Here is a 26,410-nt window from a genome sequence, read left to right as displayed (position 1 = left end):
AGGCATGATCTTGGCTCACTGCAACCTCCGCCTCCCGGGTTCCAGTGATTCTCCTGCCTCAGCCTCCCAAGTAGCTGGGATTACAGGCATGCACCACTCCACCCAGCTAATTTTTTTTTTTGTATTTTTAGTAGAGACGAGGTTTCACCATGCTAGCCAGGCTGGTCTCAAAACTCCTGACCTCAGGTGATCCGCCCATCTCAGCCAAAGTGCAGGGATTACAGGTATGAGCCACCATGCCCGGCCCAGGAGAAACTCTTGAACCCGGGAGACAGAGGTTGCAGTGAGCCAAGATCGCACCCCTGCACTCCAGCCTGGGCGACAGAGCGAGACTCCATCTCAAAAAAAAAAAAACAATAATAATAAATAATGAAAAACATATCCATCAAAAAAGCCAAATCATTGTGAAATTTCAAAACCCCAGATACAAAGAAAAGATCCCGAAAGCTCCTAGAGAGAAAAAGAAAACCAATTTATTTACAAAGTGCTGGTTCTAAGAATGGCAACATTTGTAGTCCTAACTCTCACAGAGAGTTTTCCTTCTACTTGAGCCTATATTGTTGTCAAACCCCTTTTGCTGAGGGCTCATCTTCTGAGTTTTACTTCTGAATTCTCCCCTTCACTACCCATTTTGTTCTCCTCATTAAAGATATTCTTACAAAGTTCTATCACATACTCAAAACAGTCTCTTCTCCCCTTACCCTATTTCCAGATCTGACGCTGTGACAGACTGAGCGTATACTGGCCGGGATCTTTCTCCCTTTGCTGGGAAAGCCATTTCTTTAGTCATCATCTGTACCGAGCAGTTGTCAACTATGAGTTTCCTCAGCACTTGTCAGCTGAGCTCAGTTACCAGGGTTTCGGCGGAGACTGGCTCCACCTGCTTTTCTGCACCAAGATGTTGACAACTTCTCTGTTTTTCCTTCTTGGAGCCATCTCAACCCTCTTTGGTGGTAAGAAGGAGATGAAGACGTCAGTCAGGTAGCAGCTGCCACAACCCACATAATACCAATTCAACCTACAAACACAATCATGAGATTTCTCTTTGCTGGTAACCAGACAAGAGGCCCATCCACACTGTAATTCTGTCCAGTTGAGAGGTGAGGCAACAAAAATCTGCTTAGATTGACAGCAAACACATAAGTATTGTGCCTGAGAAGTTCTTAAGCAGGCAGGCTTGAATTTACATGTTTGTTTACTTTGTCTCTCTGTACTCTCTCCATTTTCTCTTGTATTTCCTTAATGATGGTCTTCTAGTTCCATCTAGGATCATGTTAGGCTCATACTTCAGGTTCTTTCCTTTATTATTTCATTAGTCCATGGAGTTTTAGCTGTTCTTGTGTCCTTATAGTCTGCAAATGCCAGAAATTGTTCAAATGGTCACCTCTTGCATCATTTAGTTTCTGCTGCATAACAAATTACCCCAAAACTTAAAGGCTTAAAATAACAACCTTTTTTTTTTTTTAATTTTTTTTAAGCTTATGACTTTTCAGTTCATTAAGTTAGGCTGGGTTCATCCAAGCAGTTCTGGCCAGGTTGGCTGGGGTTTGGCTGGTTGAGGTCTCAACTGAGATGACTCATCTGTACTTTATGTGGTTTCTCATCTTCCAGCAGACAATCCTGGGCATGGTCACATGGTGACAGCATTATTCAAAGAGTGTGCTCTTTGAACACAATATAGGAAGCTGCAAGGCCTCTTGAAGCCTAGACTTGGAACTCATTCAATGCCAGTTCTGTGGTATTCTATTGACCAAAGCATGTGGCAAGGCCATCCCAGATTCAAGGGGACTCTACCTCTTTTTTTTTTTTTTTTTTTTTTTTGAGAAGAAGTCTTGCTCTGTGGCCCAGGCTGGAGTGCAGTGGCAGAACTTGGCTCACGGCAACCTCCACCTCCCAGGTTCCACAATTCTCCTGCCTCAGCCTCCTGAGTAGCTGGGACTAGGGGTGCATGCTACCATGCCCAACTAATTTTCGTAGTTTTTAGTAGAGACAGAACTAGTTTTCTCCATGTTGGTCAGGTTGGTCTCGAACTCCTGACCTCAGGTGATCCACCCACCTGGACCTCCCAAAGTGCTGGGATTACAGGTGTGAGCCATAGCACCTGGCCCACTCTACCTCTTAATGGGAGAAACTGCAGAATATTATGGCCAGTTTTACAATGTACTGTATTTCAGTAGAGAAAAACTAGGAGTAGGGAAAGAAAAAGATGGACGACTTTTACTTTTCACTTACAGAATTACGTTTTGTTTAAATTTTTAAAATTATGGATACATATACACTACTTCTACAATAATAACAATGATAATACATTAAAATATGACTCCAAATATTTCTTGTATTATCTTAGTTACACATGAGGATAATAATCTAATCCACTGATACTTTGAAGGACCCATGATTTTGAGTGAAAACACCTGATTCAGACTTTGTCTTTGAACTGCCTCTATCAGGCTAAATAATGATAAATTTAACATGAAATCCTCCAGCATGGAGGTTGACACATAGTAAATGCTTAATAAATGTTGGGTAAATCTGAATCTGAATGAGAAGATAGGGGCAAAAAAAGATGTATGAATAATATAAAAATAGCTTTAAAATCTGTTCTATTATTTTCATTTTTGTTTTCTGCGACAAGGTCTCGCTCTGTCACCCAGGCTGGACTGCAGTGGTGCTATCACAGCTCACTGCAACTCCTGGGCTCAAGGGATCCTCCCACCTCAGCCTCCCTAGTAGCTGGGACCACAGGCACACACCACCACGCCCAGTTGGTTGTCTTTATTTTTATTTTTAGTAGAGACGAGGTCTTCCTCTGATGCCCAGGCTGGTCTTGAACTCCTGAACTTGAGTGATGATCCTGCATCAGCCTCCCAAAGTGCTGGGATTACAGGCGTGAGCCACTGTGCCCAGCCAAAATCTGTTCTATTAATTTAGTGTTTATAAAAACAACTTGCCAGCTTTTATTAAGGCAACTTGAACTTTAATGGACAAGAAAAGAGATTTGATTTAACTTCATATACTTGGAGTTCGGACTGTTGGAGAAAATATGAACAACAGCATGTCCATTGCTGTAATACAAGTTGGGAATTATAACCTAGGACAGCATCAAGACTGTTCTTAAATTCTAGTCCTGCAAGTCACCCATCTGATTAAGAAACCATATATCTTATGATACATGCCAGGGATTCTCCTTAGCTATATCAAGTGGGGCCTTGGGGAGACATCCAGAGGAGCTATTTTTCAAAAAACCTTCTTTCTGGCTGGGCACGGTGGCTCATGCCTATAATCCCAGCACTTTGGGAGGCCCAGGCGGGCAGGTCACCTGAGCACAGGAGTTCAAGACCAGCCTAGCCAACATGGTAAAACCCCGTCTGTACTAAAAATGCAAAAATTAGCCAGCCATGGTGGCACCTGCCAATAATCCCAGCCATTTGGGAGGCTGAGGCAAGAGAATCAATTGAACCCAGGAGGAGGAGGTGGCAGTGAGCCAAGATCACACTATTGTACTCCAGCCTGGGCAAAAGAGCGAAACTCTGTTTCAAAACCAAAACCAAAACAAACAACAAAACTTCCTTTCTTTAGCAGCTGCGGCACACATTAGCAAGTGGCAGAAAAGTGACCTCTTAATTTTGTTCAATAGACCCCATATTCAGTTTGGTCTAGTGCTTTTACCAGTCCTTGCTATTTCTGCAAATTAAAAATGGATAAATAGAAGCAATAAAAATATGCTAGAGAAATTCTTGCAAATCCTTTTGTGGCTGATTTTCAATCCAGAATATATTTTCCTAAATTTTCACAAAGTATTTACCATAATAGGCCTGCTATTTATTTAATGACCGTTCGATGCCATCCTGACCTTTCCCAGGAAGGTCAAAGAGTAGCCTGTTATTTGAATGCCTAATTTAACTGGACAAAGGAACTTGCTTTCATAATTTCTACTTTGCCCTTCCTGATTGAACCAAATGTCAACTTTCCACGCAATGTTCCCCGACAAACATTCGTATTCCTAATACAACCAGATTAGATCAATCTGCATCTGTCTCCATTGTACCCTGGGATTGCATAAACTCTGGATACATATTTATTTTGTGGATTCATTTCCATGTTAATTAGAACGCAGTTTCCTGGAATTTCTTTTCTGAATATGATAATCTTCTTACAGTCAGCATGATGGAAACAGCTGTGCGCTGTTTACTTTAAGGAGAATGGTGTTCCTTGCTCAGATTATCATTGGATATGCACTTTCTAGATCAACTATTGTATCTCCATTCTTTCCTATAGAATTATTAGAACATGTTAATTTATGGAGGACTTTCAAACTCAATTTTATGATGCAACTGTGTTTTGGGGAGAGCATACTACACAACAAAAAGTATTGAAAAGCCATAATATTTAATTAAATCCTTTTTCTTCTACTGCAATCTCTGCTTTCTAAGTAGATTTTTAAAGTCAACTTTATTTATTTATTTATTTATTTATTTATTTATTTATTTATTTTTGAGACAGTGTCTCGCTCTGTCACCCAGGCTGGAGTGCAGTGGCGCGATCTCAGCTCACTGCAACCTCTGCCTCCTGGGTTCAAGCGATTCTCCTGCCTCAGCCTCCCAAGTAGCTGGGATTATAGGCGCGTGCCACCACGCCCTGCTATTTTTTGTATTTTTAGTAGAGACGGGGTTTCAGCATGTTGGCCAGGCTGGAAATCAACTATTTTTTAATTACAAAAGTTATATATGTAAAGTGCAGAAAATCTGGAAGTTAGACAATCCCACTGTTGTTAACATTTTGATGCCTTTCTTTCAAACACATAATAGATTTTTGTAAGATATTTTTATGCTGAGCAGATAAATACAGTATCAGTCCGAACACTTTTTCACCAGCCATCCATCTAATCTCACTAAGGAGTTATTAGATGATAAAATAAAGCAGATTATTCAATCCAACATCAAACATGTTCTGAAGATTTACTATATGCTGTACACTTTCTCCTCTCTGGGTTGGGTGAGAAGAGCACAAAAATAAATAAGACACATCTTGCTTTGTCAACATGATTAGCATCCAAGATAGAGTTGCTTTAGCCTCCACAGGTATATTGCCATTCCAAACAAAGTCAGGCTTAATAAATAAAACTAGAATAAATATTAGGTAGACAACTCAGTCTCTACCACGTCACCTGAGTTTAGCCATGCATGTCTCTTTAGAGCAATCATTATATATAACAGACATTTCAGCTTCGCTCCCTGGAAACTCTTCTCTTCCCTCTCTAGGGTCAGACACATGCTTTCATCAGCACAGTTAAGGATCAGACGAGAGAGGAATCAGGCTTTGTCAATTCCCATTCCCATTGTTGCTTACTATCTTATCAACAAAACCAAAACAAGCTTAAGGAAAAATGTTTCATCCGTGAACTTTAATTTCCTCTACTCCTTTTTGTCATAAAAATAAAATAAATTATTTTTCATATTGTACCTTCCTGTGTACGCTTAATCTTTGTTTTTTGCACAAAATTGCAGTATGATTTACTTTACTTTTGGGGTCCAGTCCCAGGCTGAGGTCCTGACCCTAGTGACATACTATAAATTCTTTAAAGCAGAGACACTCAGCTACTGGCTGTTGTCAGATGCTCTGAGGACCTGAGCATTTGTGGGAAGTTGTTTCTCTAGTTGATGAACACACTGTAATTCTTATTTGGGACAGAAAAACGTTGTAGGAAGATGTTATGATCATATAACAAATAGAAGCCTGGGCAACACAGGGAGACCACTTCTCTACAAAACACTTTTAAAAACTTAGCTGGGCACAGTGGCTCATGCCTGTAGTCCCAGCTACTCAGGAGGTTGAGGTGGGAGGATTACTTGAGCCTGGGAGGTTGAGGCTGCAGTGATCATGTCACTGTGTCACTGCACTCCAGTCTGAATGACAGAGCAAGAAGACCCTGTCCCCCAAAACAAAACAAAACAAAACAAACAAACAAAAAAAACCAAAAAAACCTCAAATAGACCTAGAATGTATTTAAAAGAAAAAGTAGCACCGATTGGAACTCTGATGGTCAAAAACAAAAACAAAAACAAAAACAAACCCTCATCCGCCTAGGTATACACCCAAAAGAATGAAAACAGAGATTTTAATAGATACTTGAACATCAGTGTTCATAGCAGCATTACTCACCATAGGCAAAAGGTGGGAAACAACTTGACTGCTCACTGACAGATGAATGGATAAACACAATGTCATGTAAATATTCATCCTTAAAAAGGAATTAAATTCAGACACATGCTATAACATGGATGAACCTTGAAAACATCATGCTAAGTGAAATAAGCCAGGCAAGAAGGGACAAATATATGGTTCCACTTATATGAGGTACCTAGAATAGACAAGGTCATAGAGATAGAAAGTTTGATAGAGGTTACCGGGGACTGAGGGACAGGGTGAATGGAAAGTTACTGTATAATGAGTACAGAGTTTCTGTTTGGAATGATAGAAGAGTCCTGGAAATGGATAGTGGTAATAGTTGTATACATTTTGAATGTACTTAATGTCACTGAATTGTGCACTTAAAAGTGATTACAATGGTTTTATATCATGAATGTTCTCCATCTTAGTACCTATCAACTCTTCCTGCAGGCTGTCCCTTTCTACCCCTAGGCAGGCATGCCTCTGCCTGAGTCAACAATATGCAGCCCGTTGGGTGGCCACATGCCCAGGACCCCTCCCAGCCTGAAGGAACTATACTCATATTGCCCTGGGTTGGCAGCCTGGGTTCTCTGCTGAGTTACCCCAAAGTGGTTTTAGGACAGCACAATTATTTATTAAGTAACTCTGGCACTGGCCGTAAGAAAAAACAGAACAATGAAAGCATTAAGCCTAACACTTTTCTCTTTTAATGAACGAGTCAATATTCATGTTATTATTCCTAGAAATAAGAACTCTGTCCGCCTGGGTAACGTAGTGAGACACCATCTCTACAAAAAAATTAAAAAGCTAGCCAGGCACGATGGCATGCACCTGTAGTCCCAGCCACTTAGGAGGCTAAGGCAGGAGGATTTCCTGAGCCTGGGAGGTTGAGGCTGCAGTGAGCCATGATCATGCCACTGCCCTCCAGCCTGGGTGATGCAGCAAGACTTTGTCTAAAAAAAAAAAAAAAAAAAAAAGGAAAAAAGAAAAGAAAAAGAACTCTGAAGACCTTGGGAAAGAATGGTACTTAGTAGTCAGATTTCTGTTTATAAGGAAAATATTTCCAAATGCTCTATGAGGTCTGGAAAGTTCTTTCATTATAAAGGAAATCCAAAGTTGCAACAGGAGATCATTTTTTGTTGGATGGTTTTAATAAAAAGATACAGTGCCCCACGTATAAAGAGCTGTAGCTAATGGCAGCCATAAGGTATGTAAGCACAAAAGGCACATATATTTATGCTGAAGGTTTTGATTTCAAAAATAAGGCCATGTTTTAAGTTATTAGAGAACACGATTCTTATACTATCAGGGTATTACAATGCTTTGGAGATGTCCGTTAATTTAGGGGCTTTTGGATTCCCAATTATGAAGTGCTTACTTCATAAATCCTGGGTCTATATTTGCCTTGAATATCCAGCAATATTCCACAAGTACTTGCTGCAACCCTATCCTCCCTACAAGCTCCCCCAGTACAAACATACAAAATTGATAAGCCTCAAGGTCCTCTCTTGCCACAATCAGATCATTAACCTGTGCTGCCAACCAGAGTTTCATGGTTCTTTATTTATTTATTCATTTATAATATCTAGGATTATAGTCTAAGAAGCAGCATTCTCCAAGGAAAAGGGTCACACACACACACACACACACTCTCTCTCTCTCTCTCTCTCTCTCTCTCTCTCTCTCTCTCTCTCTCTCTCAACTGGGTCAGCCCTCTGGGGTTAGACTTTAACTCAAGCCCTTTATCAAAACAAAGTTGCAGAAGGTCAATTTCACTTCCTCTCTCTGAGAGGTGTGAGATTCTTGCCACATCCCTAGTCCCTTCCATGTTCTGTAGGTAGAAAGAAGCAAAATAATCTCCAGTATATGCAAAGTTCAGAAATCAGGACTGCCAGAAGACAGACTGGCTATGATGGACTGTCATTTGATATTACTGGAAAAAAAAAAAAAAAAAAAAAAAACCTTAGGTCATTTACCAAAATCTCACTTTATATTCAGCTATTTTAGTATCACATTGACAAAGTACAGGGTTCGAAATATAAACAAATTTAGAAATGAGGAGGTAAAGCTAGGAGAAAACTAAAAGGCTAGAGGGTGGTTCATATAAAACCTAATTTAAAAATCTATGAGATTTTTAAATACCTGGGGAGTTTACTATCTATTCTCCTATATTAACACTTCTGGCCGGGCGTGGTGGCTCAAGCCTGTAATCCCAGCACTTTGGGAGGCCGAGACGGGCGGATCACGAGGTCAGGAGATGGAGACCATCCTGGCTAACACGGTGAAACCCCGTCTCTACTAAAAAATACAAAAAACTTGCTGGGCGAGGTGGCGGCGCCTGTAGTCCCAGCTACTGGGGAGGCTGAGGCAGGAGAATGGCGTAAACCCGGGAGGCGGGGCTTGCAGTGAGCTGAGATCCGGCCACTGCACTCCAGCCTGGGCGACAGAGCGAGACTCCGTCTCAAAAAAAAAAAAAAAAAACACTTCTGAACATTACACATATTTAGCTGTCAAATATTTATTGAGTTCTTCTAAAGTGCCAGCCAATGCTCTAGGTGCTGAATACAGTGAACACACCAGAAAAAGTCCTCCCCTTAAGGAGGTTATAAAGCCGAGATGACAATGAACGAATAAACATACAAGGTGAATAACACATAAAACATATAATAAATGTTAAATAAGATAGACTATTAAATAATATGAACATATATTAATAAACTGTTTTATTGTTTATTATATATTAGTAAAATACATAAATATATTAAATGTTATATACAATAATGAAAATATACAATAATCAGGCAAGTGTTATGACAAAAATTAAGTAGGATAAAGGGCAGTGGTGTACCTAGTGCATTTGACACCCTGAGCAGATCAATTTTTAAATATCTGCCTCCTTTATATGACAAATTATTATATGAAAAAATATATTCAATAATCATGAAATGAAACATGCAGCAGACAGAGTCTAAGAGGGCCCCCATGATGCCCATTGATATGATTTGGGTCTGTGGCATGCCCAAATCTCATGTTGAATTGTAATCCTCAATGTTGGAGAAGGGGCCAGGTAGGAGGTGACTGGATCGTGGGGGTGGATTACCCCCTTGCTGTTCTCATGATAGTGAGTGAGTTCTTGCAAGATTTAATTGTTTAAAACAGTGTGGCACCTCTCACCTCTCTCTTCTTCCTGCTGCTGACATGTAAGACTTGCCAGTTTCCCCTTCACCTTCTGCCATGATTGAAAGTTTCCTGAGACTTTTTCAGCCATGCTTCCTGTACAGCCTGAGGCACTGTGAGCCAATTAAACCTCTTTTCTTTACAAATTTCCCAGTCTTAGGCAATCCTTTACAGAGTGTAAGAATAGACTAATACACCCACCTTAAGCTATTCATGTCTTGTGTAAATCCCCTCCCCTTGAGTGTGGGTGAGACTTGTTAATTGCTTCTAACCAGTAGAATAAGGCAAAGCTGATGGGATATGATTGTGCAACATAAAATTGTACCCCGTCTTGCCTGGAGATGCTCACTCTTGCTAGCTTTTCTGGGTAGTGGGAGGGAGAGGGTCTTGCTCTGTTGTTCAGGCTGAGTGCAGTGGCATGATCACAGCTCACTGTAGTCTTGACCCCTTGGGCCCAAGAAGTTCTTCCACCTCAGCCTCCCAAGTAGCTGGGACCACAGGTGTGTGCCCCTGGCTATCTTTTTCTATTTTTTGTAGAGTCTCAGTATGTTACCTAGGCTGGTATCAAACTCCTGGGCTCAAGTGATACTCTCACTTTGTCCCCCCAAAGTTTTGGAATTACAGGCATGAGCCACCACGTGTGGTCTCTTGCTTACTTTAAGAAAACAAAGGTCATGTTGAGAAGGCCTCATGGCAAGGAGCAGAGGGCAGCCTAAGACCAATATCCAGCAAGAGACAGAGGCCTTCAGTCCAATATCTGGTGAGTTACTGAATCTTTTCAACTACCTGAGCTTGGAAGTGGATCCTTGCTCAGTCTAACCTCGGCTGACACCTTGATTGCATCCTTGTGAGACCCTGAAGTAGAGGATCCAGTTAAGCCATGCCCTGCTTCCTGACCCACTAAAACTGTGATTTTGTTTATCTTTTCCAAAAACCAACTTTTTATTCCTTAGATATTCTGTATTTTTTAGTCTCAAGTTCATTTATTTCTGCTCTGATCTTTTTTACTTTCCTTCTATGTATTTTGGGTTTGTTTTGTTTTTGCTTTCCTAATTCCTTTATGTTTATTTGAAGTATTTCTACTTTTTTGAACAAAAATTATTTATATTTTATTTTATATTTCTTTCTGCTTTTTGATATAGGCATTTATTGCTATAAATTTCCCTCTTACTACTGCTTTTGCTGTATCCCATAGATTTTGGTATATTGTATTTCCATTTTTATTCTTTTCAAGAAATTTTAAAATTTTCTTCTTAATTTCTTCATTGACCCATTGGTTGTTCAGGAGCATGTTGTTTAATTTCCATGTGTTTGGGAAGATTCAGAGGTTCCTCTTGTTATTGATCTCTAGGTTTATTCCATTTTGGTCAGAAAAAAAATTTGACATATGATATAATTTTTACTTTTTTGAATGTATTCAGACTTGTTTTGTGGCCTAAGATATAATCTGCCAGGCCTCTGAGCCCAAGCGAAGCCATCGCATCCCCTGTGACTTGCACGTATATGCCCAGATGGCCTGAAGTAACTGAAGAATCACAGAAGAAGTGCAAATGCCCTGCCTCACCTTAACCGATGATGACATTCCACCACAAAAGAAGTGAAAATGGCCGTTCCTTGCCTTAAGCGATGACATTATCTTGTGAAGTTCCTTTTCCTGGCTCATCCTGGTTCAAAAGCCTCCCCCACTGAGCACCGTGTAACCCCCATTCCTGCCCACCAGAGAACAACCCCCCTTTGACTGGAATTTTCCTTTACCTACCCAAATCCTGTAAAACAGCCCCACACTTATCTCCCTTCGCTGACTCTCTTTTTGGACTCAGCCCGCCTGCACCCAGGTGATTAAAAAGCTTTATTGCTCACACAAAGCCTGTTTGGTGGTCTCTTCACACGGACGCGCATGACATAATCTATTCAGGAGAATGTTCCATATACTAATGAAAAGAATATGTATTCTGCAGCATTTGAGTGAAGTGTTCTGTAATTGTCATACCTATTTGGTCAACTGTGTAGTTTAACTCCAACGTTTCTTTATTAATTTTCTGTCAGGATAATCTGTCGGTTTCCTGAGAGTACAGTGTTAAAGTCCCTTGCTATTAGTGTATTGCAGTCCATCTTTTCCTTTAGATCTATTAATGTTTGCTTTATATACTTAGGGGCCCTAGTGTTGAGTGCATAGATATTTATAAGTGTCCTTCTTGCTGAATTCACTCCTTTATTATTATTTGGTGACCTTCTTTGTCTCTTTTTGCAGTCTTTGATTTGTAGTCTATTTTATCTAAGTACAGCTGCTCTTGCTTTGTTTTGGCTTCCAGTTGTATGAAATATCTTTTCACCCCTTCACTTTCAGTCTGTATGTTTTTGTTTTTGTTTTGAGATGGAGTCTTGCACTGTTTGTTGTCCAGGCTGGAGTACAGTGGCATGATCTTGACTCACTGCAACCTCCGCCCCCCAGGTTCAAGTGATTCTCCTGCCGCAGCCTCCCTAGTAGCTGGGATTACAGGCACCTGCCACCACACCTGGCTAATTTTGTAGTTTTTTTTTTAGTAGAGACAGGGCTTCACCACGTTGGCCATGCTGGTCTCAAACTCCTGACCTTAAGGGATCTACCCACCTCGGCCTCCCAAAGTGCGGGGATTGCAGGTGTGAGCCGTCATGCCCAGCCAGTCTGTATGTCTTTTTAGGTGGAAAGGGTTTCCTGTAGGCATTATATAGTTGAGTCTTGTTTCTTTATTCGTTCATCCACTCTATGCCTTTTAATAGGAGAATTTAGTCCATTTACATTCCATGTTATTGATAAGTAAGGACTAGCTGCTGCCATTTTGTGGTTTTCTGATTATTTTGTAATTCCTCTCTTCCTTCTTCCTTTTTTACTGTCTCTCTTTGTGGTTAAGTGACTTTCTCTGGTAGCAAGTTTTAATTTGTTGCTTTTACCTTTAGTGAATGTATTATAGGTTTTTGCATTGGGGTTACCATGAGGCTTATGAAAGACATTTTAACAACTTATCTTAGATCACAAAGAAAAGAATGGAAACACACAAAGAAAAAGCAAAAAAAAAAACAACAAAAAAACAAATCTACAACTTCCTTACTCCCACATTTTGACTTTTGTCTTAATTTGCCTGTGTTTATATTGCCTATATTTTAACAGGTTAATGTAGCTATTACTGTTTTGATAGATGCATCTTTTGGACTTACTAGAGTTATGAGTGGACTGCACTCCACAATTTCAGCATAAGAGTATTCTTAATTAATTTTACCAGTGGGTTTTATGCCTTCAAATATTTTCTTTCCTCTTTTTTTCTTTCTTCTTTTTTTCTTTCTTTTATTTTTCTTTCTTTTTTTCCTTTTCTTTTTTTTCTTTTTGTCACACATTTTGCTTTTAGATTGATTGAAGAACTCCCTTTAGCATTTCTTGTAAGACAGGTCTAGTGGTGGTGAATTATCTTCCCTTTTGCTTATCTGGGAACGACTATCTCTCCTTCACAGGTGAAGAATACCTTTGCTGGACACTATTCTTGAACGGTAGCTTTTTTCTTTCAGTACTTCTTTGAAAATGTCATCCTATTCCCTCCTGGCCTGTATGGTTTCCATTGAGAAGTTTATTGCCAGATGAATTGGAAATCCTTTATATGTTATTTGTTTCTTTTCTCTTGCTGCCTTTAAGATCCTCTTTGTCCTTCACCTTTGAGAGTTTGATTATTATATACCTTGGAGCAGTCTTATTTGGGTCAAATCTGTTTTGTGTTCTCTGACCTTCCAGTACCTGGATAGTTATGTTTTTTCTCAAGTTTTGGAAAGTTTTATGTTATTTCTTTGATTAAACTTTCTACCCTTTCCCCTTGCTCGACTTTCTCTTTAACACCAATAATTTTTAGATGTGGCCTTTTGAGTTAATTTTATAGGCAATCATCATTCCTTTTCATTTTTTTTTCTTTTTTTCTCCTCTTACTATATATTTTCAGATAGCCTATCTTCTCTGCTACTGAGAACCTCTAACAAATTTTTCAGTTCAGCAAATATTTTCCTAAGTTCCAAAATTTTTGTTTTTCTAAGTTACTTAGATTTCTTTGTTAAATTTCTCTGATAAATTTCTGAATTTGTTTTCTGTGTTATCTTGGCGATCACTGAGTTTCCTTAAAACTGCAGTTTAGGGTCAGTCACTGGTTTCTCATTTTGTCCATTTGGGGAGACCTTGGTTTCCTGTGTGCTATTGTTTCTTGTGGATGTATGTCTATGTCTTTGCATTGAAGGATTATTTATTCCAGTCTTCTCTGTCTGGCTTGTTTTGGATTTTATTGGCTACATTTGCTTAGAGGTTTTTTATTGCTATGGACTGTCTTCTTTTCAGCTCTAGGTGGCATCTTTAGGCCAAGTTCACCTCAGCTCTAGTAAATGATCAGAGCATGCCCTTTCTGAGTGGGGGAGGTCCCTAAGGTCCTGGCAGTGTAGGAAGGTTGCCTAGAGGTTCGTCCCTGTCAGGCCTCTGAGCCCAAGCTAAGCCAGATCCCCTGTGACCTGCACTATACATCCAGATGGCCTAAGGTAACTGAAGATTCACAAAAGAAGTGAAAATGGCCTGTTCCTGCCTTAACTGATGACATTACCTTGTGAAATTCCTTCACCTGGCTCATCCTGGCTCAAAAGTTCCCCCACTGAGCACCTTGTGATCCCCACCCCTGCCAGCCAGAGAACAACCCCCCTTTGACTGTAATTTTCCTTTACCTACCCAAATCCTGTAAAACAGCCCCACCCCTATCTCCCTTGCTGACTGTTTTCAGACTCAGCCCACCTGCAGCCAGGTGAAATAAACAGCCTTGTTGCTCACACAAAGCCTGTTTGGTGGTCTCTTCACACAGACATGAGTGAAATTTGGTGCCGTGACTCGGATCGGGGGACCACCCTTGGGAGATCAATCCCCTATCCTCCTGCTCTTTGCTCCTTGAGAAAGATCCACCTACTACCTTGGGTCCTCAGACGAACCAACCCAAGGAACATCTCACCAATTTTAAATCCGGTAAGTGGCCTCTTTTCTCTTCTCCAACTTCACTCACTATCCCTCAACCTCTTTCTCCTTTCAATCTTGGTGCCACACTTCAATCTCTCCCTTCTCTTAATTTCAGTTCCTTTCCTTTCCTGGTAGAGACAAATGAAGTGCATTTTATCTGTGGACCCAAAACTCCGGCACCAGTCACGGAGTCAGGAAGACAGTCTTCCCTTGGTGTTTAATCATGCGGGGACGCCTGCCTGATTATTCACCCACATTTCACTGGTATCTGATCACCTCGGGGACACCTGCCTTGGTCATTCACCCACATTCCCTTGGTGGCAAGTAAATTGTGGGGACACCTGCTTTAGCTGCTCACATTGCAGCCCAGGGCTGCTTACCCCACCCCTTTTCCACTTTCCTGGGGGGGCAAGCACTCGCCCCCCCTTCTCTCCGTGTCCCTACCCCTTTTCCACTTTCCTGGGGGGCAAGCACCCCCTACCCCTTCTCTCCGTGTCTCTACCTTCTCTTATCTCTGGACTTGCCTCCTTCACTATAGGCAACCTTCCACCCTCCATTCCTCCTCCTTCTCCCTTAGCCTGTGTTCTCAAGAACTTAAAACCTCTTCAACTCACACCTGATCTAAAACCTAAAAGCCTTATTTTCTTCTGCAATGCTGCCTGACCCCAATACAAACTCGACAGTGCTTCCAAATAGCCAGAAAATGGCACTTTTGATTTTTCCATCCTACAGAATCTAAATAATTCTTGTCGTAAAATGGGCAAACAGTCTGAGGTGCCTGATGTCCAGGCACTTTTTTACATATCAGTCCCTCCCTAGTCTCTGTTCCTAACGCAACTCATCCCAAATCTTGCTGCTTTCCTGTCCCCTCAGTCCCAACCCCAAGTGTCACTGAGTCTTTCCGGCCTTCCTTTTCTACAGACCCATGTGACCTCTCCCCTCCTCCCCAGGCTGCTCCTCACCAGGCCAAGCCAGGTCCCAATTCTTCCTCAACCTCCCCGACCCTATAATCCTTTTATCACCTCCCGTCCTCACACGCAGTCTGGCTTACAGTTTCATTCCAGGACTAGCCCTCCCCTACCTGCCCAGTAATTTCCTCTTAAAAAGGTGGCTGGAGCTAAAGGCATAGTCAAAGTTAATGCTCCTTTTTCTTTATCCCAAATCAGAGAGCGTTTAGGCTCATTTTCATCAAATATGAAAACCCAGCCCAGTTTACGGCTCGTTTGGCAGCAACCCTGAGACACTTTACAGCCCTAGACCCTAAAAGGTAAAAGGCCGTCTTATTCTCAATATACATTTTATTACCCAATCTGCTCCCAACATTAAATAAAATTCCAAAAATTAAATTCCAGCCCTTAAACTCCACAACAGGACTTAATTAACCTCGCCTTCAAGGTGTACAATAATAGAATAGAGGCAGCCAAGTAGCAACATATTTCTGAGTTGCAATTCCTTGCCTTCATTGTGAGAGAAACCTTAGCCACATCTCCAGCACACAAGAACTCCCAAACGCCTGAACTGCAGCGGCCAGGCATTCCTCCAGAACTGCCTGCCCCAGGAGTTTGCTTCAAGTGCCGGAAATCTGGCCACTGGGCCAAGGAATGTTCGCAGCCTGGGATTCCTCCTAAGCCGTGTCCCATCTGTATGGGACCCCACTGGAAACTGGACAGTCCAGCTCACCTGGCAGCCACTCCCAGAGCCCCTGGAACTCTGACCCAAGGCTCTCTGACTGACTCCTTCCCAGATCTTCTCGATTTAGTGGCTGAAGACTGATGCTGCTCAATCACCTCGGAAGCTTTCTAGACCATCACAGATTCTTTGGGTAACTCTTACAGTGGAGGGTAAGTTTGTCCCCTTCTTAATCAATACGGAGGCTACCCACTCCACATTACCTTCTTTTCAAGGGCTTGTTTCCCTTGCCTCCATAACTATTGTGGGTATTGATGGCCAGGCTTCTAAACCTCTTAAAACTCCCCAACTTTGGTGTCAACTTGAACAACATTCTTTTATGCACTCCTTTTTAGTTATCCCCACCTGTCCAGCTCTCTTCTTAGGTTGAGACACTGTAACTAAATTATCTGCTTCCCTGACTATTCTTAGGCTACAACCACACCTCATTGCCACCTTTTCCCCCAGTTCAAAGCCTCCTTCACATCCTCTCCTTGTATCTCCCCACCTTAAACCATAAGTATAGGACGCCTCTACTCCCTCCTTGGCGACTGATCATGCACCCCTTACCATCTCATTAAAACCCAATCACCCTTACCCCAATCAATGCCAATATCCCATCCCACAGCACACTTTAAAAGGATTAAAGCCTGTTATCACTCGCCTGTTACAGCATGGCCTTTTAAAGCCTATAAAGTCTCCCTACAATTCCTCCATTTTACCTGTCCAAAAACCAGACAAGTCTTACAGGTTAGTTCAGGATCGTTTTGCCTATCCACCTTGTGGTGCCAAACCCATATACTCTCCTATCCTCAATACCTTCCTCCACAACCCATTATTCTGTTCTGGATCTCAAACATGCTTTCTTTACTACTCCTTTGCACCCTTTATCCCAGACTCTCTTCACTTTCACTTGGACTGAACCTGACACCCATCAGGCTCGGCAAATTACCTGAGCTGTACTGCCACAAGGCTTCACAGACAGCCCCCATTACTTCAGTCAAGCCAGAGTTCTTACACAAGAGCTGGGACCGCACCCTGTAGCCTTTTTATCCAAACAACTTGACCTTACTCTTTTAGCCTAGCCCTCATGTCTGCATGTGGCAACTGTTGCTGCCTTAATACTTTTAGAGGCTCTCAAAATCACAAACTATGCTCAACTCACTCTCTACAGTTCTCATAACTTCCAAAATCTATTTTCTTCCTCACACCTGATGCACGTACTTTCTGCCCCCCTCTACTACCTCTCAGCAAGCCGCTCATTGCCTTAACTCGGGCCCTCACTCTTGCAAAAAGACTATACACATCAATATTTATACTGACTCTAAATATGCCTTCCATATCCTGCACCACCATGCTGTTATATGGGCAGAAAGAGATTTCCTCACTATGCAAGGGTCCTCCATCATTAATGCCTCTTTAAAAAAAAACTCTTCTCATAACTGCTTTACTTCCAAAGGAAGCTGGAGTTATTCACTGCAAGGGCCATCAAAAAGCATCAGATCCCATCGCTCAGGACAACGCTTATGCTGATAAGGCAGCTAAAAAAGCAGCCATCAAAAGGCATCAGATCACATCGCTCAGGACAATGCTTATGCTGATAAGGTAGCTAAAAAAGCAGCTAGCGTTCCAACTTCTATCCCTCACGGCAGTTTTTCTCCTTCTCATCTGGCCATTCCCACCTACTCCTGTACTGAAACTTCCACCTATCAATCTCTTCCCACACAAAGCAAATGGTTCTTGGACCAAGGAAAATATCTCCTTCCAGCCCCACAGGCCCGTTCTATTCTGTCATCATTTCATAACCTCTTCCAGCGGCTAGGTTACAAGACGCTAGCCCACCTCTTAGAACCTCTCATTTCCTTTCCATCGTGGAAATCTATCTTTAGGAAATCACTTCTCAGCGTTCCATCTGCTATTCTACTACTACTCAGGGATTGTTCAGGCCTTCACCCGTTTCCCTACACATCAAGCTTAGGGATTTGCCCCCCCCCAGGACTGGCAAATTGACTTTACTCACATGCCTCGAGTCAGGAAACTAAAATACCTCTTGGTCTGGGTAGACACTTTCACTGGATGGGTAGAGGCCTTTCCCACAGGGTCTGAGAAGGCCACCGACGTCATTTCTTCCCTTCTGTCAGACATAATTCCTCGGTTTGGCCTTCCCACCTCTATACAGTCCGATAATGGACTGGCCTTTGTTAGTCAAATCACCCAGACTCTTGGTATTCAATGGAAACTTCATATTCCTTAGGGTCCTCAATCTTCAGGCAAGGTAGAACTGACTAATGGTCTTTTAAAAACACACCTCACCAAGCTCAGCCACCAAGTTAAAAAGGACTGGACAATACTTTTACCACTTGCCCTTCTCAGAATTTGGGCCTGTCCTTGGAATGCTACAAGATACAGCCCATTTGAGCTCCTGTACAGATACTCCTTTTTATTAGGCCCCAGTCTCATTCCAGACTCCAGACCAACTTGGACTGTACTCCAAAAAACTTATCATCCCTACTATCTTCTGTCTAGTCATACTCCTATTCACCATTCTCAACTACTCTTTTTTTTTTTTTTTTTTTTTTTTTTTTGAGACGGAGTCTCGCTGTGTCTCCCAGGCTGGAGTGCAGTGGCGTGATCTCGGCTCACTGCAAGCTCCGCCTCCCGGGTTCACGCCATTCTCCCGCCTCAGCCTCCCAAGTAACTGAGACTACAGGCGCCCACCACCACGCCCGGCTAGTTTTTTGTATTTTTAGTAGAGACGGGGTTTCACCATGTTAGCCAGGATAGTCTCGATCTCCTGACCTCGTGATCCACCCGCCTCGGCCTCCCAAAGTGCTGGGATTACAGGCTTGAGCCACCGCGCCCGGCCTCAACTAATGCCCTGCTCTTGTTTACACTGCCAGTTTACACTGTTTCTCCAAGCCATCACGGCTGATATCTCCTGGTGCTATCACAAACCGCCACTCTAAACTCCCTCTTAAAGTAAATAAATAATCTTTGCTGGCAGGGCTATGCTGAACCTCCTTGGGCACTCTCTAATTATATGTCCTAGGTCCTCCCAATTCTTAGTCCTTTAGTACCTGTTTTTCTCCTCTTATTCCGTTTAGTTTTTCAATTCATACAAAACCACATCCAGGCCATCACCAATAATTCTACACAACAAATGTTTCTTCTAACAACCCCACAATATCACCCCTTACCACAAAATCTTCCTTCAGCTTAGTCTCTCCCACTCTAGGTTCCCACACTGCTCCTAATCCCGCTCGAAGCAGCCCTGAGAAACATCGCCCATTCTCTCTCCATACCATCTCCCACAAATTTTCACCACCCTAACGCTTCAACACTATTTTGTTTTATTTTTCTTATTAATATAAGAAGACAGGAATGCCAGGCCTCTGAGCCCAAGCTAAGCCATCATATCCCCTGTGACCTGCACTATACATCCAGATGGCCTGAAGTAACTGAAGAATCACAAAAGAAGTGAAAATGGCCTCTTCCTGCCTTAACTGATGACATTACCTTGTGAAATTCCTTCTCCTGGCTCATCCTGGCTCAAAAGCTCCCCCACTGAGCAACCTGTGACCCCCATGCCTGCCAGCCAGAGAAGAACCCCTTTGACTGTAATTTTCCACCACCTACCCAAATCTTATAAAATGGCCCCGCCCCCATCTCCCTTCGCTGACTCTTTTTTCGGACTCAGCCTGCCTGCACCCAGGTGAAATAAACAACTTTGTTGCTCACACAAAGCCTGTTTGGTGGTCTCTTCACACGGACGCGAGTGAAAGTCCCCACAAGACCTGTGGAACAAACCTTCTGCAGTGTGGTGCTGCTGAACAGCCACTCTGGTTTGGTGTCGTCTTTGGCTGATTTACAAAGCAGTTCCTAGGGCAGGGGATGGTAGTCTTCCCTCCCTGCGGGTTCTGACTGTTCTCCGGGATATTTCTCCTTTCAGGCACCCACAGTGCTTCCTGTGGCTTTAAGGTAGGGATGGGTCTCCTCCCATGCAACCCAGGATGATGGAGAAGTTGGTTATCCACCTCAACCTCACTTTTTCCAGTGTAGAAACTGTGAGTTGGGGGAAATTTTTTCTTGTGCTTGATGCCAGTCAGAATGAGGGGAGAAACGTCACAAATGTGGAAGTCCAATTCTCTTACCATCTGGTTAGAGTTTTTCACTTCTTTGTGACCCTGGGAACTCATTTTCATATATGAGTTCTGGAATATTTCTGGTGATAATCTTGACACTGTACATTTGTTTTTGGTTTATTGTGGAGGGAGTGAAGCCAGCATGCTTCTATGGGGCCATTTTGGAACTGGAAGTCCTCCTGACCCACAGAAACAGATAATAAATGTGTGTTCCTTCAGGCTAGTAAGTTTGTAGCACTATTATTACATAGATAAGTAATAATATGGGAGTGCTGGGAAGGGAAGAGGGTGGTCCCTGGCTGGGATCTACCCCCAAGAACCTAGGTGAGGATGGCACTCCTGCCTTGGTGTTCAAATGTTGCATTTCCCATGACTACCCTGGCCTGCACACCACATCCTGTGCCTATAAAAACCTCTGAGACTTAGCAGAAGCGGCTGGACTTCCATAGGAGCACATGGGCGGAGGCACACACAGGTGGCTGGATGTCAAGAGGAATGCACCAGCACGGGCAAGCCGCAGGCCCCCCAGTCTGCAGAACAACACAGAGTTTGGCTGGGGCAGTTGGAGGAGAGCCTGGGCAATGAGCTGCCCGACTCCAGGGGAAAACCATCTCCCTTCTGGAACCCCCACTTGCTGAGAGCTACTTCCACTCAGTAGCACCTTGCACTCATTCACCAAGCCCACGTGTGATCCGATTCTTCTGATGCACCAAGGCAAGAAACCCTGGGATACAGAAATCCCTCTGTCAGGCCGGACGCCGTGGCTCATGCCTATAATCCCAGCACTCTGGGAGGCCAACGCCGGCGGATCACCTGAGGTTGGGAGTTCGAGACCAGCCTGACCAAAGTGGAGAAACCCTGTCTCTGCTTAAAATAAAAAATTAGGTGGGCATGGTGGCGCATGCCTGTAATCCCAACTACACAAGAGGCTTAGGCAGGGGAATTGCTTGAACCCAGGAGGTGGAGGTTGCAGTGAGCCGAGGTCGCCTGAGGTCAGGAGTTTGAGACCAGCCTGGCCAACATGGTGAAATCCTGTCTCTACTAAAAATACAAAAAAAATTAGCCAGGCCTGGTGGCATGCACCTGTAATCTCAGCTACTCAGGAGGCTGACGCAGGAGAATGGCTTGAACCTGGGAAGCAGAGGTTGCAGTGAGCCGAGATTGTGCCATTGCACTCCAGCCTGGGCAACAAGAGCAAAACTCCCGTGTCAAAAAATAATAAATAAATAGATCAAAAAGGGAAAAAATGATTAAATTTTTAAAACTTTTTTTTTTAAAAAGAGAAAAGCATATCTATATATTGGTCTGTCACAAGCATGAATAATACTGTAGTTTCTGGGTTTTTTTTTTATACTTTAAGTTCTAGGGTACATGTGCACAACGTGCAGGTTTGTTACATATGTATACATGTGCCATGTTGGTGTGCTGCACCCATTAACTCATCATTTACATTAGGTATATTTCCTAATGTTATCCTTCCCCCCTCCCTCCTCCCCACAATAGGCCTTGGTGTGTGATGTTCCCCTTCCTGTATCCAAGTGATCTCATTGTTCGATTCCCACCTATGAGTGAGACCATGCGGTGTTTGGTTTTCTGTTCTTGCGATAGTTTGCTGAGAATGATGGTTTCCAGCTGCATCCATGTCCCTACAAAGGACATGAACTCATCCTTTTTTATGGCTGCATACTATTGCATGGTGTATATTTGCCACATTTTCTTAACCCAGTCTGTCACTGATGGACATTTGGGTTGATTCCAAGTCTTTGCTATTGTGAATAGTGCTGCAATAAACATACATGTGCTTGTGTCTTTATAGCAGCATGATTTATAATCCTTTGGGTATATACCCAGTAATGGGATGGCTGGGTCAAATGGTATTTCTAGTTCTAGATTCTTGAGGGATCACCACGCTGTTTTCCACAATGGTTGAACTAGTTTACAATCCCACCAACAGTGTAAAAGTGTTCCTATTTCTCCACATCCTCTCTAGCACCTGTTGTTTCCTGACTTTTTAATGATTGCCATTCTGACTGGTGTGAGATGGTATCTCATTGTGGTTTTGATTTGCATTTCTCTGATGGCGAGTGATGATGAGCATTTTTTCATGTGTCTGTTGGCTGTATGAATGTCTTCTTTTGAGAAGAGTCTGTTCATATCCTTTGCCCACTTTTTGATGTGGTTGTTCGTTTTTTTCTTGTAAATTTGTTTGAGTTCTTTGTAGGTTCTGGATATTAGCCCTTTGTCAGATGAGTAGACTACAAAAATTTTCTCCCATTCTGTAGGTTGCCTGTTCACTCTGATGGTAGTTTCTTTTGCTGTGCAGCAGCTCTTTAGTTTAATTAGATCCCATTTGTCAATTTTGGCTTTTGTTGCCGTTGCTTTTGGTGTTTTAGACATGAAGTCCTTGCCCGTGCCTATGTCCTGAATGGTATTACCTAGGTTTTCTTCTAGGGTTTTTATGGTATTAGGTCTAACATTTAAGTCTCTAATCCATCTTGAATTAATTTTCATATAAGGAGTAAGGAAAGGATCCAGTTTCAGCTTTTCACTTATGGCTAGCCAATTTTCCCAGCACCATTTATTAAATAGGGAATCCTTTCCCCATTTCTTGTTTTTCTCAGGTTTGCCAAAGATCAGATGGCTGTGTAGTTTCTGTTTTTAACCCTTCTTCAAATTTGTCATTGCCTTTATCAATGGCTTGTTCCTTCTTGCGTGTTCATGTTAAATTCAGAGCATAGCAAGATTTGTCAATTTATATTTGCCCGCAGTTGATCCTTATATAGGGATATGTCACACCATGGGACTTGAGCCTGCCAACTGTACCCAAAACTTGAATGACTTTCAACTATAACAAATTTACTTTTGAAACAATCATGTATAGTCATGTCTGCTTATGTCAGGGCCAGCTGTAGAGCTTAAAGTTCCCTGAATTAACTTCCAAGTAGAATGCCATCATTTTTCTTAAGGGTTAAGCAATAAAATGTGCTAATTAAAAATGTTCATATACATGTTTAAAGCTCAAACATGACTGTGGCAACTGTTTAGAACTTAGACCAATAGAAAATTTGTTTTTGTTTTTTTCCTTGGGGAAGAGTATTCCATCACTGATGTTGTTCAGAATTCCTGCTGCATAGTGATAATAAAAGGCAGCCTGAGTATTAGTCTGAATGTTTTATTATTGTTGGTCTGTACCTGGGGCACATTCCACGAACCCTTGGTGCACTGTGGTGAAAGAGACAGAGAGTAATGAGGGGTGCTATGCGTGCAGGGTGCCCAGACACGGTGTCTCTGATGAGGTAATGTTTGAACAGAGACCTGAAGGGACAGAGGGAAGGAACCATGAATGTACCTGGAGAGAATGATTCCAGCAAGCACAAAGGTTCTGCCTCCAGAATGTGGGTGGTGTGTTTGAGGAACAGCAAGAATCCCTGTGACTGGAGTAGGACTGAGAAGGATATAGGAGGAGGTTAGAGAAGTAACAAGTTAGGTCAGGCATGGTGGCTCATGCCTGTAATTCCAGCATGTTGGGAGGCCATGGCAGGAGAACCACTTGAGGCCAGGAGTTTGAGACCAGCTTGGGCAATGAAGCAAGACCTTGTCTTTACAAAAAGAGAAAAAGATAATGTTAGCCGGGTATAGTGGCGTGTGCCTGTAGATGGAGTGGGAAGACATGAATGTCTGAGCCATGTGGCACCTGTTCCCATCACATTTCTTCACGCTGGGTGATGCAGGCTCTGGCCTGGTGAAGTTACATTGGATGTCTAGTTGGAAAACCTTGTTTAAGCCAAGTATTTCCTACTTAATAGACTTCATTCTCCAACGTGGAAAATGAGGATAATATAACTTATCTCACGGGGCTATCATGCTTATTAAATGAGATAATGTTTATGGGAGTGCTTTGTAATCTGTGAAGCACCCTGTTAAGGCGTACTCTTTTTTTTTTTTTTTTTTTGGCTGTAAGTTTATTCAATGCAAAAGAATCTGGCCGGGCGCGGTGGCTCAAGCCTGTAATCCTAGCACTTTGGGAGGCCGAGACGGGCGGATCACAAGGTCAGCAGATCGAGACCATCCTGGTTAACACGGTGAAACCCCGTCTCTACTAAAAAATACAAAAAACTAGCCGGGCGAGGTGGCAGGCGCCTGTAGTCCCAGCTACTCGGGAGGCTGAGCCAGGAGAATGGCGTAAACCCGGGAGGCGGAGCTTGCAGTGAGCTGAGATCTGGCCACTGCACTCCAGCCTGGGCAACAGAGCTAGACTCCGACTCAAAAAAAAAAAAAAAAAAATCCTCTTCAATTTTACTGAGATGGCTGACCACGTCCACGACCAAATCCGTCTCTAAACTGGAATTCGGTTGCTGACCCAGCCCCAGCCTCGGCCTTCTTGTCGGCACCAGGTGGCACAGCACTCCGTTTGTAGGTATGTCTGTCGGCTTCCCCTCTTGTGAGTCTGGCAGGTTGCTCACCCTCCAGACCTTTAGGGCAAGGCCTGTCAGCCTCTGGATGGCTACAGCGTAGGGTGGCAGGCACAATCTCCAGGGGCAGATGAAGGTAATCACGGAGATACTGGACACCCTCATTGGTAAGGTACCAGTAGAAATGTCTCCAGGCAAACTGTTCCTTCACGTAGCTTCGGGAGTTGAGCGACTGCATGGCCTTCATGACATGAAGATTGGGCACATTCTTGTCTGCCAGCTCTGGGTGCTTAGGCATGTGGACATCCTTCTTGGCCACCATGACTCCCCCCTTAAAAAGGAGTTCATAAATGGCAATCCGGTTCTTCTTAGGCATCAACATCTGGCAGGTCTCCGCCATGCACTGGCTTCATCCTCCCCCTCTCCCTCGGACAAGCTTCACCTACCAGCGGCCCCCTACCCCATAAAATTAGCCTCCAACCCCTGTCGCTACTCAGAAATAGGTGTGTGGGGAGTGGGAGAGAGCTCCCCTGCCAGTATCCTGGGGAGCAGCAGCCGCTAAGGCGGCAGGATGGCCCGGATGGGAGCCGATGGAACTCGAACTCCCGTTAAGGCGTACTCTTATTATTGTTGCTATTGTAGGTGAGGAAAAACAGTCTTCTACCCTCTTAGATCTGTGGCTGGCCTAAGAACGAAACTGACATAAGACAGATTAACAGGAGAAAAGCATACGGGCTTCATATGTTCACATTTACACAGGAGTCTTTAAAAAGAAAATGACAGCCCAAAGAAGCTGTTAGGCCCAAAAGCTTATATACCTTTTCACACAAAGAATGACAAATTGTGGGGATATGACAAGGCAAGGGGCTTGAACATGGGGCAGTAAATTGTGGGACAGGGACTAGGAAATGTATGGGAGCAACTAATGCAAGATACGGATTATTTTAGTAAGTTTGTTTGTGCATGTCCATTCCTGTGTTGATTCTAAGTCTCTAACAAATTTGATCACCTGCTTTTAGGTGGAAAGGAGGGCAGAGATCCTTTTCTGCATCTGCTGTTTCTCAATTTCCTTTAGCTCAAAATAATCAATATGCCAAAGCAGCATATTTTGGGGTGGCATATTCTGAATTCCTTCATTATTATGAGAGGTTGATGTTTAAGAGCTCAAGAATCAGGAAAACCTGAGACATTCAAGAGGAGTGCCCTGGATCCTGCAGCCCTCTTCCTATTGATTTCCAGTTCCTGTCCCACACAACCTCTCCTTCAGCAGGAGGCCTTGGTGAAGTTTGGATGCAGAGGCTGCTTCTCATCAGCGTGACAGGAGGTGCATCACCACCCACAGTTAAGGGTTAACCAAGCTAAACAGTATAAGATAACCTTCATTTGCAAATCTAATGAGCAAAATTACAGGCTTTAACTCTAATAGAGGGGGGAAATGAAGCTCAAGATCATTATTTCCACGTCTAAGATTAGCAGCTGGAAAATACAGTACATCTGTAAAATGACAGTGTCAGATACCACAGCTTTGCATGACACCAGCACACACACAAAGGAAGAATCACTTCAGAGAGCAGAAGTAGAGGCAGAGTACTCTGAGCGGTCACGACACATGGATGCATCTGAGCTTCCGCCACATACCAAACCAGGTTACCATGACATTATGTGTTGAAACTACTGATAAAGGTCTTTGGAAAAACGTCTACTAACCCCTGAAAAAACATAAGCTGTCTTTCCGTTCTTTTTCTCTTTCATAGGGCAGGAGGATGTGTTCTGTGCCTGAAGAAATACTCCCTTATATAAATCAAGTTGGGAGGATGAAGATGGAAGGAACAAAT

The 26,410-nt window shown here is 42.8% G+C and overlaps 2 protein-coding genes and 1 long non-coding RNA gene across 7 annotated transcripts in view; 1 reads left to right on the top strand and 2 right to left on the bottom strand.

Moving 5' to 3' along the window:
- SLC48A1 (solute carrier family 48 member 1) overlaps window positions 1-26,410 on the bottom strand; it is a 1,155,028-nt gene that overhangs the window by 479,884 nt on the left and 648,734 nt on the right. The window contains exon 1 of one of the 2 annotated variants that reach the window (XM_050746963.1): window positions 16,483-16,486. The exons of the other annotated variant lie outside the window; for it this stretch is intronic. The gene's annotated coding sequence lies outside the window, so the exon portion shown is untranslated. Of the gene's footprint in view, window positions 1-16,482; window positions 16,487-26,410 lie in introns of those variants that run through there. 2 annotated transcript variants of the gene reach the window in all.
- Window positions 434-19,756, top strand: LOC126930212 (uncharacterized). Of its 4 annotated transcripts, XR_007717480.1 has the most exons (4): window positions 13,519-13,890; window positions 14,205-14,362; window positions 16,098-16,194; window positions 19,397-19,756. It is a non-coding gene; the product is annotated as an uncharacterized LOC126930212 (long non-coding RNA). The 4 variants fall into 4 exon arrangements; XR_007717482.1 differs by lacking the exons at window positions 13,519-13,890; window positions 19,397-19,756 and adding an exon at window positions 434-953 and having other exon boundaries at window positions 16,098-17,868; XR_007717481.1 differs by lacking the exons at window positions 13,519-13,890; window positions 19,397-19,756 and adding an exon at window positions 434-981 and having other exon boundaries at window positions 16,098-17,868.
- On the bottom strand, window positions 24,447-25,178 carry LOC126930192 (40S ribosomal protein S10-like). Its single transcript, XM_050746959.1, has one exon. It carries the CDS (start codon window positions 24,973-24,975, stop codon window positions 24,460-24,462), a length of 516 nt encoding a protein of 171 aa, XP_050602916.1. The 5' UTR covers window positions 24,976-25,178; the 3' UTR covers window positions 24,447-24,459.

Source organism: Macaca thibetana, chromosome 11 (assembly GCF_024542745.1).
Source record: "Macaca thibetana thibetana isolate TM-01 chromosome 11, ASM2454274v1, whole genome shotgun sequence".
NCBI classification, from domain to species: domain Eukaryota; kingdom Metazoa; phylum Chordata; class Mammalia; order Primates; family Cercopithecidae; genus Macaca; species Macaca thibetana.
Note: the sequence above shows the minus strand (reverse complement) of the source record. Positions and strands in the feature narration are given on the sequence as shown.